General features: G+C 33.0%; 2 protein-coding genes across 3 annotated transcripts; one reads left to right on the top strand and one right to left on the bottom strand.

Moving 5' to 3' along the window:
• Positions 1–2,665: 2,665 nt before the first annotated feature.
• Positions 2,666–4,805, bottom strand: LOC100255807 (NAC domain-containing protein 2). The gene is made up of 3 exons (XM_010665889.3): positions 4,478–4,805; positions 4,109–4,386; positions 2,666–3,529 (listed from the first exon to the last, which is right to left on the bottom strand). Exons 1-3 carry the CDS (start codon positions 4,635–4,637, stop codon positions 3,068–3,070), a joined length of 900 nt encoding a protein of 299 aa, XP_010664191.1. The 5' UTR covers positions 4,638–4,805; the 3' UTR covers positions 2,666–3,067.
• Positions 4,806–8,885: 4,080 nt separating this feature from the next.
• Positions 8,886–13,627, top strand: LOC132253256 (uncharacterized). Of its 2 annotated transcripts, XM_059734987.1 has the most exons (7): positions 8,886–9,416; positions 9,918–10,470; positions 10,563–10,832; positions 10,943–11,863; positions 11,953–12,083; positions 12,167–12,242; positions 12,334–13,627. In XM_059734987.1, the coding sequence occupies exons 2-7, from the start codon at positions 9,921–9,923 to the stop codon at positions 13,551–13,553; spliced, it is 3,168 nt and encodes a 1,055-aa protein (XP_059590970.1). In that variant the 5' UTR covers positions 8,886–9,416; positions 9,918–9,920; the 3' UTR covers positions 13,554–13,627. The 2 variants fall into 2 exon arrangements, with proteins under 2 accessions (XP_059590970.1, XP_059590969.1); XM_059734986.1 differs by lacking the exon at positions 8,886–9,416 and having other exon boundaries at positions 9,654–10,470.
• The last annotated feature ends 2,725 nt before the right edge of the window (positions 13,628–16,352 follow it).

Raw genomic sequence — 16,352 nt, 5'->3', positions numbered from 1 at the left:
ATTGTCCGGGTCATTGACTGAAGTAAAGCAAGTCTTACACGTTATCACAACAAGCCTGCCATGGCCCACGTTCCGCCACCTACAGAGTGAAGGGACAAGATGAAGTGACAATAAGTCACTTCCCGCAATCATTTCACATGATCACCTACCACGATCTCTGACAGCCGCATCACCTACCACGATCTCTGTCAAAACCGCCCGTAGGGTAATGATGGCCCTGCCACCACCTAGTGTCATCATGACAACACAAAATATCTCCCCACCATTAAAGAAGAGTCAAAGCTTCTGATACTATATATATCAACTTTCACACAAAAAGGAAGGTAAGCTTGCTATACCTAGGACAAGGCCAACTGATTTATCTCTCTCTCTGACCATGGCTAACAAAACCATCAGAGGGTGCATCCGGACACTCCGTCCGGACGTCTTTTGCAGGTGGAACGATTGAATCAAGAACCTATTTTGGTTGAGATCGTGCGTCCATCCATTTGGCAACTACGTGGATCACCAGGGACGCGAGGCCTCAACATAGAATATAATAATTTTATCTATTTAACACTCACATCGTATATAGTCATTTATAAATATTTCATGCTTTGTATGTACATGATATGTCTTAATAAGAAGTTGAAAGAATTTCAAAAACTAAAAGAAAATTTCATTAATGTTGATCTTGAATTGAAATATATATTTTTTAATATATGCGAGAAATTAATATAAAAAATTAAGATTTATTTTTAATATATTTTTTGTGAATTGTTTTAAGTAATATGTAATTGTTGATTTTCGTGTAACGATTGAAAAATTAGAGAAAAACGAAAAGAAAAACACAGATTTAACATGGTCGATGAATTGTCTAGGTTAACGGGGCAGGGAAGAAGATTTTTACTATATATCAAATTAGAGTTATACAAAAAGGTATTTAAATTAACCCTTATGTAATGAAATTCTAAAAATACCCATAAACCGTATCGAATGATTGGTCGCCCTCAACAATAAAAATATAAACTTGAATGACAAATATCGGAGTGGAGTGGAGTGACGATATTTACCATTTTTTTCTTCTCCATATGTCTTTCACTTAATATGAACCACGTACTACAATAGTAATTGAAGATATAAAAAATATTGTAAAAATGTTTCATTTTTATATTTGAGTTTTGAAAGAAAATTTAATTCTTAAAAATAATTAAAAAATGAAGTTGCTATTTTATTCCTTTTAAGACACAAAAGAGAAAGAAGAGACCGGTGTGGGGGTGGGATGAAGTACTGAGGAAGAAGGAAAGAAATGGAATAAAGGAGAAGGTGTGGTTGAGTGGCCCATGACTTGTTTCAATTCTCAACATGTGGTTTTTAAATTATTTCTATATTTTTATTAGTCACATCACTATCAAACAAATTTATTTGTAGAGAGAGAAAGCTTATTAGGTTGTTTTGTTTTTCTGCATTTAAAATTAAATACATCCAAATTTGAATATGAAACTTAGAGTGTCAGGACGTGTGATGTAAACACAAAACTGTTTTTAAGTCACACCGTTTTCTATTTTTAAAAACAAGAAATTATTTTTAAAAATTCATAATACTATTTAATCATTATTTTTTGAAGATATTTTTAAATTTAAAGCAAAATAAAAAATAATTTTTAAAGAACAAGTGAAATTATGTTAACCAATTTTTGAAAACAAAATAAAATATGAATATGTTGGGTCACTTGTTTTTTAAATCACATATTTTATGTTTTTAAAAACAAAATACTGTTTGGTCATATTCTCTATTTAAAAAAAAAAAGAAAAAAGAAAAAAAGAATAATTTTTAGAAAACAAGTATAAGTTATTTTTATAAGTTTTTAAAAACAAAAGAAAAATATGAGGCAAATTGACTATGTCTTCTAAAACTTATTTTAAAAAACTGTTTTTATCAAGAAGTTTCAAAAAACATGGTCAAGTGGCCCTTACTTTTCGGTTAAATATACCTCCTATTTTTTTTGTTTTTAAAATATTTTTTAATAAAAAACAAAAGTATATTTATTTATCAAAACTGAATGATCAATCACCTTTCATTGGATACATTTATCCAAACTGAAATTTATTCTTGATCTCTGCATGATCCAATTTTCATATATTTTAAACATGTCAAGTTCAACTAATTTCTTATCAAGTACTCTTATTAAATAAACACATTTTTAATGAAAACAGGCACGTGCTAACCACGTGAAAAGCTTGAACAACATGTTTGAGATGGTTGACGTGTGGAGTACTGGAGTTTCACACTACAGCTCTGCGAAAGGGATAGATGAAAATATTTATTCACAGCAACAAGACATGCATCTTTTTCAAGCATTGGGCTGGGGAGTATGATGTTTCATGTGTTCAGGGCCCACTTCAGCCCACATGCAGTCCATAATTGAGTGTCGACAGAAGAATATTTAATGGATTGGAGTGCAGTCTGGGCCCAGTGGGTCAACCTGTTTCTGAGCCATATGACATTGGAAATCGGGATTTTGTCTTCTACTGACTACACATCCGCAAATGTCGTCTCAGCAAGTGTTCACTGAATAAAGATCTTAACCAGGCTGCCCAACTTGTCCATAGTGGGGATGGGCCAGAAGCCTGTATGGCCCATTTTGAACAAAGTCGGCCCATTTAGTGAGTGTAAATTTAAATGATTTAAATATAAAATCACCTACTTTAGAAGGAAAGAACTGGTACAAGTATTAGAATTTAGAAGGGGCCATGGACTCATGGGCCCCTGTCCCATCCCAGAAGCTTCATGTATATACACACATCGACATATATACACGTTGTGGGGGTGATCACTGTGTATTATCATAGGCAAAATCTAACATGTACCGTCCGATCGCCGCAATCAACGGCCCAAAACACTTTGATACGCTTCAAGGTGGACCGAGTTACTCTAATTCCAATAACCTAACTGCTTGGTAGCCGCCAAACCTCTCGCACGTGCACACTCATGGACCTGAGTCTTCAGTCTCGTGTTACGATGCGGGAATCGCGTGCTACAGTGTCCACCGAAAGATAGTGTGTTGGCCTTTTGATGCGATGACAGATCAGAAGGGCTTCTGCAGGTACATGAACATGTCCTGCAATGGCGACATCTGATTATTCGGGAACTGAGACAAAAATGCGTTGTCAACTGTGGCATCCATGTAATTGTACGAAAAGTCCATGGGATTTTCCCACTCCTTCCACTTGGGCTCGCTCTGCACCTCCCTCTCGCACGTGAACTCCGGCGACACCACGTGCTCCGAACAGCTCGAGTCGGTGTGGAGGCGCGGCACCGAATCCGATGAGTCGAAGTACACCAAATCGTCCAGTGCCGCTGTCGCAGTTGGTGCCGTAGAGGACGATGGCGGCGGAGGTGGAGGCATCGCACCTACCTTCCTGCTTAGAGCAAGAGGTCCAGGCTTTTGATCCTCAACATCGGAGCAATCTGATTTCCGGGCAGCGGTGTGTTGTTTCTCGACAATGCCCTTCTTGTTGTATATGCGGCACAGAACCCAATCGTCCAACTGCAAAACCGTGAGCGTTAGATCAGTGAAAGCTTGGAGCATGATATTTTTGTGAAATGAAATCAAGACCGTTAAGTTGTAATATTAATCAAGGGTCTATCTTTCCTAATCTGGTCAGACGTCACAAATGGATAAGAAGGAATAATATGCGTATATAGAAAGCAATAATGCTTGATTGGGGGTAATGCTAACCTGACAGCTTAAAACCTAATCAAATCTAAACACCATCTTAAATGACATTCATACGGTTTGTGTTGATCTACAAAGGGCCGGAATGGGCCACCATATTTCATCACCACACAGTTTTTCCAGTGGGACCTCGCTTCCACTCGGTCAAGAACTTCCTAAATCTAGCATAGGATACATCTCCACCCTCCACCGATTCGATGATCATAAAGACGCCCGTTTGACGTTGATAGTGATCATTAAGCGGACAGGGCCATCCTAATCTCAACCGAAGGATGGAGGAAAATACAAAGTCAAACTAAGTATTCAGTCCAAGATCTGACGGTTCATGATTTTTATTAAAAAGCCCATTTTAGCCCTAAAATATTGGTGAAGCGGTTCAAGGCTAAGTACCCTTAAGCTATTATTCTTCTTGCGAGCCGACCGGTCCACGTCTGCCAGCCGGTATTCATGCATAATCCAATTTGTCTTCTCTCCCCTGGGGGCTTTTCCGGCATAAAAAACCAAAGCCTTCTTAATCCCAACCGGCTTCGGATGCCCAATAGGCTTATCCGCTCCGGTGGCCTTCCAGTACCCTGTTCCCGCTGCCCGGTTCGGCCTTGAACCGTTCGGATATTTCCGATCTCTCGGCGAAAAGAAGTACCACTCTTTCTCTCCGTACAAGGCCATCTCTGTTCAAATCACCAAATCCCCCTTAAATAAAAATCCAAATTTTGGGAGTTCAGAAAAAAATAACAAAAAAATGAAAATAATAATAATTACCAGGAAGCTGCCAGGGATCGAATTTGTAGAGATCAATTTCGGCAATGATCGGCACGGCGATCGATTGCGATGCACATTTACGGCACAGATAGTGCATCACAAGCTCCTCATCCGTCGGATGGAACCTGAAGCCTGGAGGTAACTGCAACTCCGCTGTCATATTAGCTTCTCTCTCCTTCCTCTCTTGAATGAATGTTTCTCCCTGACCTTTTTTTTCTCTTCTCTCACGGCTTTGCTCTGAGCCAAGACGGCGCTTGAAACTTAGACCGGAAGGGAGAGCGAGGAATTTATAGAGAAAAAGAGGACACGTGGCAGGTGGGAACGGTGGTTATTAGAATACACGTGGGCGATAATATTTCTTCGGTTGTTCTAGGGGAATAGCCACCATTCTGACCGCAGCCGGACACGTGGCGGATTATGAAGTGTGAGTGTATGCGTGTCGAGAGCCCACACTCTGTGATTTAGTCACTGCTTGCGTCACCTGTTTTGGACGCACGTGCGAGTCATATGGGGACCAACTGTCATGGGGAACCGTGTGCAGTCGACGGCTCCGCTTGGTTTTCCTCCTCTTTTCTCTTGGTCGCTGAGCCGACAGTTTAACGGTGGATTCAATGTCCACGTCATCGTGGATCATCCACGTGCGACGCTGATGTCAGCCGGTGCAAGTTAGTGGGAGCCTTCACGTGTGTCGTGAAACGTTAGACCTGGGTTTTCCTGTGGCCCCATATTGAAATAAATATATGCGCCGGTGACTTATTTTTCATAAAACCTTTTTTTTTTTTTTTTTTTCAACCTTGTGGTTTGAAAAAAATGCAATTGTCGGTTATGACGGCGTTTAAATCGATTTTATCAAATTTTCATGTGCACGTTGAATTGAATTATTTGAGGTACTGGTTGGGTTGATAACGATTGTTTTCATTTATCTTATGGTCCAACATCCTGTTTAGGTCGTCTTTTAATTTAATTTAATGTATTTTAAAAAAAAAAAAGTTAGAAACCAGGCAGATAAAATATTGTCAGAATAAGACACTACCAGAAAAAAAAAAAGGGCCACGTAGATACCACGTGTCCGTCTTGGTTTACAGAATGGTGGAAGCATTTAATGCTCAAAATCATGCGAAGAAACGTCTAGACACGTCAAAACGGTTTGGCCTCAATAAATGACAGGTAAGCTATGGTTGGGATAGTGACAATTTAATTAAAAAATTTAAAATTAATACGATAAAATTAAATACTCATTAATTTATAATAAGATAGTTTTGATTATAGTACAGTTATTGTTAACAAAATAAAATAAAATAGAAAATAAATATTGACTTTATTAAATTCAAAATTTACGTAGAATTACATATATAAAGGCGAAGGGGTCCAGCATGGATAACGTGAGGCTCTCTATGTCTGTTTGGGGTTAAAACTGGTAAAGGACAAAAAAAAAAACAGAGGCCTGCGTGGCAAGCACATAGCAAAAATTGTCGTTTGGTGGAAGCTCCGAGAGGGAAGCGGCTAAGGCGCCAAAAATGATGCTACTTCCACGCTTGCCTTCTCTAGTCCTCCAAAAAATGATTTGTCGTATGCATGATTAATACGTCCACCCAAGAAAATTTGAAAAAAGGCGTGGAATTATGAGTTTTCTACGTGGAATTATCTGTCTTTTACTTTCGGTGAAAGCTACTGCTGGGATTGAGTCTCTGCTGGCGTGGTTTCTATTAATTGACGCAACTCACGAATCACATTTTCGCCGTACCACAGTCGGGGGGTTTTTGGTCAATTCACCGTTATCGAATTCAATTTATTTCTTAATTTCCTCGTCAGCATGTAGTTTCCACGTTCGGCGCAGCTGGCGCCACGCCACGATGAGAGAAACCCAAGGAGCTGATCTAATCAAGAGAATTTTCAAAATTTAGAAACATTAAAAAAATAAAAAATAAAAAATCTACGCATGAGCACTATTCCTTAAATTACAGTGTAAAAACAATTTCTCTAAAAAGGAAAAATCATAAAAATTATACTGAATTTTAAATGAAAAATAAGAAACTAAAATAATTAATTTATTCCTAATTTTAAATCCTTTTACCCTATTTATTCATATTCAATGAGAATTTCTTTTTATTTCTATCATTTTACATTTATAATTATTTTTTAGAGTAAATATTTTGTAATTATTTTATATGTTTAATAAATAAATTTATTAATAAATTTAACGAGAGTAAATATTAATTAAACTTAATAAGGATGTGTATATTAATTTAGGCTATGTTTGGTTCCCGGAAAATTTGAGGGAAAATGCGAGGGAAAGAAAATACAAAGGAAAAGTAAAAAGAAAGAAAAAGGGAAGGAAAATAAAAAAATAGATTAAAAGTTGATAAATTATTTTTTTGTTACTTCAAACTCATTTTATTTATTTTAACTCATCAATATAAAGATTAAATAATTTATAAATATATAAGTTTTTAATTAGTTTTAATTATATTTGATTTTCTTTCATATTTTTTATAGGACAACCAAACATAAGAAAATCATTTTCCTTAGCATTTTTTTTCTTTCCTTTGTACTTTTCGGGAACCAAACATAGCCTTAGTGATTTAAAAAAATATTTAAATCAATTTTATCAAACAATATTAATATTAAAGTAAAAATTAAGTGTTTAATTTTATTTTAGTAATTTAATAATAATTTAGATTAAAATTAACTTAAATCATTAAATAAAATGATTTTATCATTACCTCGATAAAGTGGTGCCATGAGCAAAATTATAAATTTAAAATGGAGATATAGGATTTAAAATTATTAATTTTTACAAATTAAAATTTTAACATTTTTAATTTCAAATTGCATTATTACAATTTGCATAGTAGGTCAATGGGTCAACCCAATTGACTCGTAGGCAACAGGTCCTTGGGTTCTAGAAATTTTCGTAATTAGTTGGGTCAATGAGTCGCTAGGCTAATTTTGGACTTATCACTACAATTTTCATGCTTTTATTTATTTATTTATTTTATGAATTGGTTTTTTGGGGTCGGTGGATTTTTTTTTTCAATTAAAATAAAGTAAGGGTTTCAATTCCAAATTGAATGATTGAATTCTTAGTACTTTAAATGATATTTAAATTCTTTGGATTCCAAACATTAAAATCATAAAAAAAAAAATTTGATGTATTTGACATATCAAGAAGATGAGGTTTGTGATATTACATGGACAATAATTTTATTGAGGGTAAAAAAATAAAAAATACATGTAATGAATTTCTTTTAATTATATAAATTTATTTTAAATTTGTAAAAATTAAAGTTTATTGTTTTTTAAAAAAATAATTATGAGACTACTATAATTTAGGATTTAAAGTAGAATTCGTATTTTGAAAATATAAATTTAGTATAAAAAAATTGAACTTTTGGAAAAGATGAATTAGGTATAAAGGGTAAATTTGTCTTTTCAAATTTTTGAAAAGGGAATTATTGTTTTTTTTTTAATTATAGAATATGTTTTTAATTTTTTAATTTTGCAAAATAAAAAACTATTTTTTTTTTGAAGTGGTGTAGGTGTTGAAACAGGTGCGACTCAGCATGCGATCCATCCCTCTATTATTTTAATACCAAAAGCATGAAAGCATAAGAAAATAAAAAACAACTTTAATAATAATAATAAAAATAGCACTTTAGTAAGACAAGAGAGATTAAGAATTAATTAAGAGGAAAGGAACTAAAATCATTGACTTTTAGGTGTGAACCCATACGAATGTGGCTCACAAACATCAAATCACTTAATTACTTACTCCTTAAAGCTTAAAGCTTAAAGAGAGAATTAGTGGGTGGGCGCGACTTCTCTGCTTTTTTATTTTTAATATTATAATTAAATTAAGCTCACTTGTCTACCGTCTACGTGAATTGAACATTTACCTTTTACTTTTGTCTCTTTTGAATCACAATAATAATAATAATAATAATAATAATAATAATAATAACAATAATGATGATGATGGTGTTGGAGGCTGCACGCCTACGTCAACAAATCCCATGTTTCACCCCTCTTGTCCATTCATATTTGAATCCCGCCCACCAGTATTCTTTAATTTATTTATTTTTTAAATTTTAATTAATTGGAAATATTCTAGAAATTTATTTATTTATAGGAGAGTAGTTATTTCACTGTTAAGAGTTTGAAACTTGTAATGAACTTCTGATTAAGACGGTGCAATATAATAAACGACTTGCCCGCATACACGAGTGGAAAATTAAAAAAAAAAAAAAATTTAATATAGTTGGATGCATGGATTGAAAAATCGGAAAATGTCGCCGATATTTCGGAGAAATATCGGTTATCGGGCGGCATCGAAACGATAATCGGCACCGATTATCGATTGACGGAAAAATCGGCCAAAAATCGGCAAAATCGCCGATATATCGACGAAATATCGGTGGAGGACCGAAAAATCGGCGAAACATCGGCGAGTGGAGCCACGCGCGGCGAAGACGGCAGAGGACAGCAAAAAATCGGCGATTAATCGGTAAAATCGGCGATTTTTTGAAAAAATCGGCGATTTTTTTGAAGATTCCCTGCTTTTGATCTGACGGCCAATTTTGAATTTTTGAGGATCTGATGGCCCAGATTTCACCCGTGTATGTAAAGGCCTCCAACGGTCAGATTTGTGATCCAATGGTGGAAAATCAATCTTGACTTTATCCAAGGGCTATGGAGTGTTTCCAACGGTTATATGAAGATCTAATGGTGAAATTTGAACCAAATTTTGATCCAACGGTTAAAATTAATTTATAACGGCTAGTTTGACCATCCAACGGCTAGTTTGACCAAAAAAATTCCTATAAATACCCACATTCCATTTCATTTCATACATCAAAATTCTTATATGATCTAGCAAAAATTTTTTATTTTGAAAATTTGGTGGTGAAGGGGATTAACTCCAAGTCAAAGGCTAATTAAGGTATGTCTTACCTTTTATAAAATTTATTTTATTATGCATAATTAAATTTTATTTGTTATATATAGTTTAATTGATATTTTCTAATTCATATGGAAATGTAATTGTAATGTTTATCTATTTCATATATGCATAATTCAATTTTAATTTTTATTAGTAATGATTCTTATCAATTTCATGAATATGCAAATTTAATTTATTTTAATTTAATTTAATTCTTATCAAAATTTTATTGTAATGTTTATCTATTTCATATATGCATAATTCATTTTTAATTTTAATTTTTATTAGTAGTGATTCTTATCAATTTCATGAATATGCAAATTTAATTTATTTTAATTCTTATCAAAATTTTATTGTAATGTTTATCTATTTCATATATGCATAATTCAATTTTAATTTCAATTTTTATTAGTTCTTATCAATTTCATGCATATTAAATTTCTTACATGTTTTATCTTTAATAATTTTAAATTTGATATTAGTTTCATAATTCAATTTTAGAAAATGGCTAGTGAAAGCGGTACCATGGGTCGAGATCCTTGTTGGAAATATTGTACACCTATGGAAGGGAACAAAAATGGAACAATATGCAATTACTGTGGGTTGGCAATAAAGAGTGGTGGGATTACTCGTTTTAAATTTCACCTATCACATACAGACCCTAATTCAAATACAAAAAAGTGTCCTAACGTGCCTCCAGAAGTGAAACAAGAAATAAGACGACTTATAGAGCAAAGAAATAAGGCAAAAGCGAAGAAAGCTGTTGATATAGAAGAGATTCGAGCAGAACTGCGAGACACAATGGGAAGAAGACATAGGCATTTAATTGATGAGGACGATGAGGAGAACCTTGGTGGTGATGGTGGTGGTGATGATGGTGGTGGTGGTGGTGGTGGTGATGATGATGATGATGGAGATGATGATGTGTATATGTATCCGGCTGACATGCACCCTGATGAGCGACATGCTTATAGAGAGGCAGTTCGAGCATCAAAAGCTGCTGAATGGAATCGACAACAACAAGAACATTTTATAAAAGGCAAAAGAAAAACAGGTATAATATTAATTTGAATTATTACTGTTTCTTATCAACTTTATCAATAATATTAAATTAACATATATGTTTAATTTTAATAATTATAATAGGCGAGTCTTCACATCCAACCAATCCAACAACAAGGCAAATGCGAAAATCGCAAAGTGTTCGATATTCAGATGCATCACTGCCTGATGCACCCTCATTGTACAAATCTTCAGCAGCAAGACAGAAAACTGTAAAAAATCTTTTCAAAGGTGGTGCCATCAAGGAAACCATGGGACGTTTGATCAGTAAGTTCTTCATATATGAGAGTGTTCCGCCAAGTAAAGCAGACTCTCACCACTTCAAGAACATGATTGTTGGTGCACAACAAGCAGGTAATTACTATAATTTTAAAAGTTGTATTTATTTGAACAATATCATTACTATTTATATAGTATGATTGACACAAATGTTCTTATATGTTTTAATTATATATGGATGGTAGGTATGGGTATAGAACCGCCGTCTCCTTATGAAATCAAACACAAGTATTTGGATATGGAGTACAAAGACATGGAAGCTTATGTCAATATTCAAAGAGAAAAGTGGAAGACTTATGGATGCACGATTATGTCTGACGGATGGACTGGGCCCACGAAATTAAGCATAATTAATTTCATGGTATATTCAAAAGGTAGCACAATCTTCCTCAAATCCGTTGATGCATCAAATAATATAAAGGACAACAAATACATATATGGTTTGTTGAAGGATGTGATCAAGGAAGTTGGCAAACAAAATGTGGTCCAAATAGTTACAGATAATGGGTCGGCATTCGTGAAGGCGGGGAAGTTGTTAATGAAGAAATACAATCTTTATTGGACTCCGTGTGCAGCACATTGCATCGACTTAATGTTCGAAGACATCGGTAAAAGGACGAGTGTTGCAGATCTGATTACAAAGGCTCGAAAGATAACCAACTTCATTTATAACCATAGTTGGTTGCTTGCACAGATGCGGAAGGTGTGTGGTGGAGACATAGTTCGTCCTGGAGCAACAAGATTTGCAACCAATTATATAGCCCTTGACAGTCTTTTGAAAAAGAAAGCAAACTTGAAGAAAGTGTTTATCAGTGATGAATGGGCACAACACAACTTAAGTCGCACATTAATCGGCAAAGAGGTTGAATCACTTATGTTTGACCATGCGTACTGGGAAAGAGTGGGAAAGTTAGTGTCAATATATGAGGCGCTATACACAGTTCTTCGCATTGTCGATTCAGAAGTTGTTCCTACAATGCCATTTGTGTACGAATTGATTCGAGTTATGAAAGAGAACCTCATTCGACTTAATGCTAAAGAATGGGTGTTAGAAATAATTGCAGATCGTTGGGATAGAACTCTTAAACATCCTCTTCATGCAGCAGGTAAGTATTATTCATCTTTGAAATTTATTGGTATTTAATATGTTTCTTTCATAAAATTCTAATTTTACATTTCTACTTTACTATTGTAGCATTCTTTCTTAATCCAAGATTTCAATATAAACGTGGAGTTGGTACTGATCCTGATCTACTTCAAGCTGTTCATGAAGTCTTTGCGAAATTAGATCCTACATCAGAAGGTCTTAGTCAATTTGGAAATGAGGTAAATTATTAGAGTTATAATATAAATTAAATAATTGAATTTCATTTACTCAACTTTTTCACTTTCAATTATTTAATATGTAGATTATACTATTCCGAGATGCAAAAAGAGGATTCGGTGATCGAGCAGCGATTGCTTCGAGGTCAGAAATGGTTCCCGGTGAGTATTATTTGTGAAATAATAATTCATTTCATTAGCATATTATTGTAACTTTCCAATATAAGTATTGATATCATTTATTTGGTTGTAGCTGAATGGTGGTTCATGTATGGACATCACGCTCCTACATTAAGAAGGTTGGCCATCAAGGTTTTATCGCAAACTGCATCATCTTCAGCTTGTGAGAGAAATTGGAGCACGTTTGCCTTAATTCATACAAAACAAAGAAATCGGCTTGCTTACCCGATGCTCCAACAATTAGTTTTCTGTTATTATAACATGAAACTAAAGATACGTGACATGGAAGCAGAACAAGACAAAGTTGCAGAGAAAGATTACCTCGATTTACTTGACATTGCAACTGAGGTTGGTGAAGAAGAAGATAACCAATTGTTTCAATGGGTTAGACCTCTTCATCTAGATGATGAAGATGGAAATCCCGACCCACGAATTGCCGCACATGTCCGAGAAGCAGGTGTTGATGTTGATCGAGTGTTATCCGAAGAAGTTCATACTGATAGTTTCAGCCAAGACACGAGAGATTCATTTCAACAAGGAATTTCTCAGCCGGCAGTCACTTCTCGACCTTCTTTTGACTCCACGAGTGTTGAACATAGTAGTAGACCTAGTGCTACTGGTACTTCTGCTTCCGGTTATGATGGTTCAAGAGGAGAGGGGACCAATGATGGTAGCGACCCTGGAAATGATGAAGGGGATGTTAGACAACAACAACAAAGTGGACAACCATTGGCATTTACTTGTGAAGATGATTTCACACATTGTACTCAAGATGAAGACCACGGCTCTAGAAGAGCCGGTCCAGGTGTTGGAGCCATTGGAAAGCCATATAGAGGAAGACAACGAAGGATGATGCCATACAACGAGGACTCATTGTCGGCCAGTTTTGAGTCGATGAGTGTAGAGACTCAATTCAGTGATTCATCAAACGAAGCCAACATTTATGCCCCTTATGCAATGAGTTATGGTCAGCCTCCTCAAAATCTTTCAAGTTCCACTGATGAAGAGTATGAAAGGTATAACTATCCTTCTTCCACACAAATGCCATACTACCTTCCACATCAGCTGCAACAACAAGGATTTCAAACGAGCACATGGGAAAACCCTGGATTTCCTATCCATGGACAAGTTGTTGGTAGGACTCAAGAAATTTATGCATGGCATGTTCGTACATACAATCAATACTATCGAAACTCCATGTCCTGGTATGAATATTGTCTTCAACAAGATGGGCTCCCTTCATCTAACAATAACAATATGATGGAACCACATCGATCTTCATTTTGGTATTAAGGACCATTGCAATGTCATATGTATTATGTTTATGTGTAAATTGTTTTCATTTAATGAAATCAAATATTTCTTAACTCAATTCTAACTTTCTAAGTGTACAATTCCAAATTTCATATTTTTTATTCTTCAAATCCAAGTATCGTAAACTATTTACCGATATTTTTTTCTTTGACCATATTTATGTCAATTACACTTATAAAATAACTTTAACATGCATATTCTTGCTTATTTTATCATTCTTTGGCTTTTTTTAAGCATTCCCATCAATTTTGGATAATTTTTGTCTCACCGATATTTGATGAAAAATATCCACCGATATTTCTCCGATATTTCCGATATATCCGTAAAATCCAAGTACCGATATATCCGTGTTTACCGATATTTCAATCCTTGGTTGGATGACAAATATGATCACATCAATACTTAACAATCCATTGATAAAAAAATAATGAAAAGAGTTACAATCGTGGAATTTTTTAAAAACTCTTTTAATTATGATCACATTTAAAAAAAAAAATTTAAATACAAAAAAATTAAATATATATAATAAGGACAAACTCATCGATTACCATATAAAAAAAAATATTTCTCATTGAGCAGTTCAACCTTCGAGTAAAATGCTACAAAATTGATTTAAGTTTCATAATCCAACATGTTTTGATCAAAGTTTCTTTTTTTTTTTAAAAAAAATATCCTAGTTTTTGAAATTAAAATAAAATCATAGAAGATGAATTTTTTAAAATTAATTGGTTGGAAATATGTAATTAATATAATGTTTAACACACACACATATATAATAAAAATTTTTGTATATAATATTCTACTTAATAAGCATAATCGGTTGATATTCCAATTTATGATACATTGATACTATATGGATTATTTTTCAAGTTAAGAATTCTTTTTTATTTACTAACAATTTTTAAGATAATACATCTTTAAGTTTTTATGTATATTAATTTAATATCTTATTTTATTTTTAAAATTAATTATACTATAGAAAATTAAGAGTCCATTTAAAAGTGATTTTAAGAAGTGCTTTTAACTTAAACCATATTTTTGAAGAAAAAAAAAATATTTGGTAAAGTTTAGGAAACACTTTTTAAAATTTGAAAAATTACTTATAGTGTTTTTTTTAGAAACATTTGGTGCTTATGTGGTAATTTAAAAAAAAACAGTTTTCTATTATTTAAAAAAAAAAAAAACATGATTTGACAAAAAAATTTATTTTATATTTTTTATTCTTAATAATATTAAAATAGAATATTTTAGAGAATATATTTTAGTTGTTTTATATTATTTTTATTTGTATTTTGAAGATTATTTTAAAAAATAATTATACAAATATATAAAATGATTAAAAATAAAATACCAACCATAAAATTTATTTTAAAAATATATTTAAAAATATTAAAAACATGTTAAAAGTATTTTAGATTTTTAAATAAATTTTTGTTTTACAAAACATCGGACAATAATTACCAAATAGACCCTTAATAAAATGATTTTCCTAAAAACACTCTCTAATAAAATATTTTCATCAAAACACTCCGATTATAAACATTGTAAAACATATTCTAATAATAAAATAAGTGTACAATACATACAAAAGAAGAATACGTATACGTTTTGATATTCTAAGTGCACGCACTATGTATGAAAAAATTGTCACCACTCCACTTTAAAGTTATATTTTCAACCATATTAATTATCATACTGTAGTTACTTTTAATTTTTTCAATTCAAAGCACTTAGCTCCTCAATTAATTTAATTACTTTCCAAAACTATGATGTTATCTAGCAAAAGTAGCTAGTGCAAATTGCATGTGACTTGTGGTATCTTTCTATTAACAATTATTAATTATGATAATTTTTATTAATAAATATTAATTTATAAAAACTATATTATCTAGTGTACGACTTCAATGACTCATAAGATTGGCTAAAACTCTTGTTGCATCTCCACATGTTCCCCACCAACCAAAACTCAACTTTAGGCTTTCCAAAGTCCAAAATATGCTTATGCCCCACTAAATCTTAAGGTTCCATTTTTTTCATTATTAGGGTTTAGTAAGATGGGTTTGTATTTGAAACCAGGCCAATATATATATTATTTTATTTTTAATTTATAGACTCTTTTGTGATATCTTATATTGGATAGAAAAAAAAGTTCTTGATTCTATATAAATATAAAATTATTTTAATCATATAGACATATTTTTAAGCTGTAAGAACCCTTTTGGGTTTAGAACAGATAATATCTACATAGTTAGGTACGGGTCAAAATCGATCTTCTCAACCCTAGTGTGAGTGTTTGAAAGTTTGTTTGGCCCTATGCAAGATGCCTATTTATTTGACCCCATAATTCTATGAAATAAAACAAGAAGTCATGAAGGGGTGTTTGTGATGTTTCCACATCGGATATGAGAGAAAGTTCTTAACACTATACAAGTTTAAGTATGAACACTTCTTAATCATGTAAGTGTGTTTTAAAGTCGTGAGATAACCCTTTTAAATTCAAAGTGGATAATATCCACGATGTAGGACTTTTGAGATAATCAAATTAAAAAATAAAATAAAATAAATTCATTCTAAATTAAAGTCATAATAAAAAAAATAATGTAAATGTGTTTTAAAACGGTGAGAAAATTCTTTTGAATTCAAAATGGATAATATCTATAATAAAGTAAATTCATTATAAATTAGAGTTAATTAGAATCAAAATGTCAAGGTCTTGATGGTCTCTATTAATTATCAAAATCTATTAATTATCAAAAACAATGTGCTACCAACTTCATT

The sequence above is a fragment of the Vitis vinifera genome, chromosome 18 (assembly GCF_030704535.1).
Source record: "Vitis vinifera cultivar Pinot Noir 40024 chromosome 18, ASM3070453v1".
In the NCBI taxonomy this organism is placed as follows: Eukaryota; Viridiplantae; Streptophyta; class Magnoliopsida; order Vitales; family Vitaceae; genus Vitis; species Vitis vinifera.
The sequence above is the reverse complement of the archived record's forward strand: the minus strand, read 5'-3'. Positions and strand labels throughout refer to the sequence as shown.

Coding starts and splice junctions, on each gene's coding strand:
- LOC132253256 (XM_059734987.1), top strand. CDS start 9,921: ATGGCTAGTGAAAGCGGTACCATGGGTCGAGATCCTTGTTGGAAATAT. Junction 10,471..10,562: donor AAAAGGCAAAAGAAAAACAG/GTATAATATTAA, acceptor TAATTATAATAG/GCGAGTCTTCACATCCAACC. Junction 12,243..12,333: donor GAGGTCAGAAATGGTTCCCG/GTGAGTATTATT, acceptor ATTTGGTTGTAG/CTGAATGGTGGTTCATGTAT.
- LOC100255807 (XM_010665889.3), bottom strand. CDS start 4,637: ATGACAGCGGAGTTGCAGTTACCTCCAGGCTTCAGGTTCCATCCGACG. Junction 4,387..4,477: donor CGATCCCTGGCAGCTTCCTG/GTAATTATTATT, acceptor TGATTTGAACAG/AGATGGCCTTGTACGGAGAG. Junction 3,530..4,108: donor AGAAGAATAATAGCTTAAGG/GTACTTAGCCTT, acceptor ACGGTTTTGCAG/TTGGACGATTGGGTTCTGTG.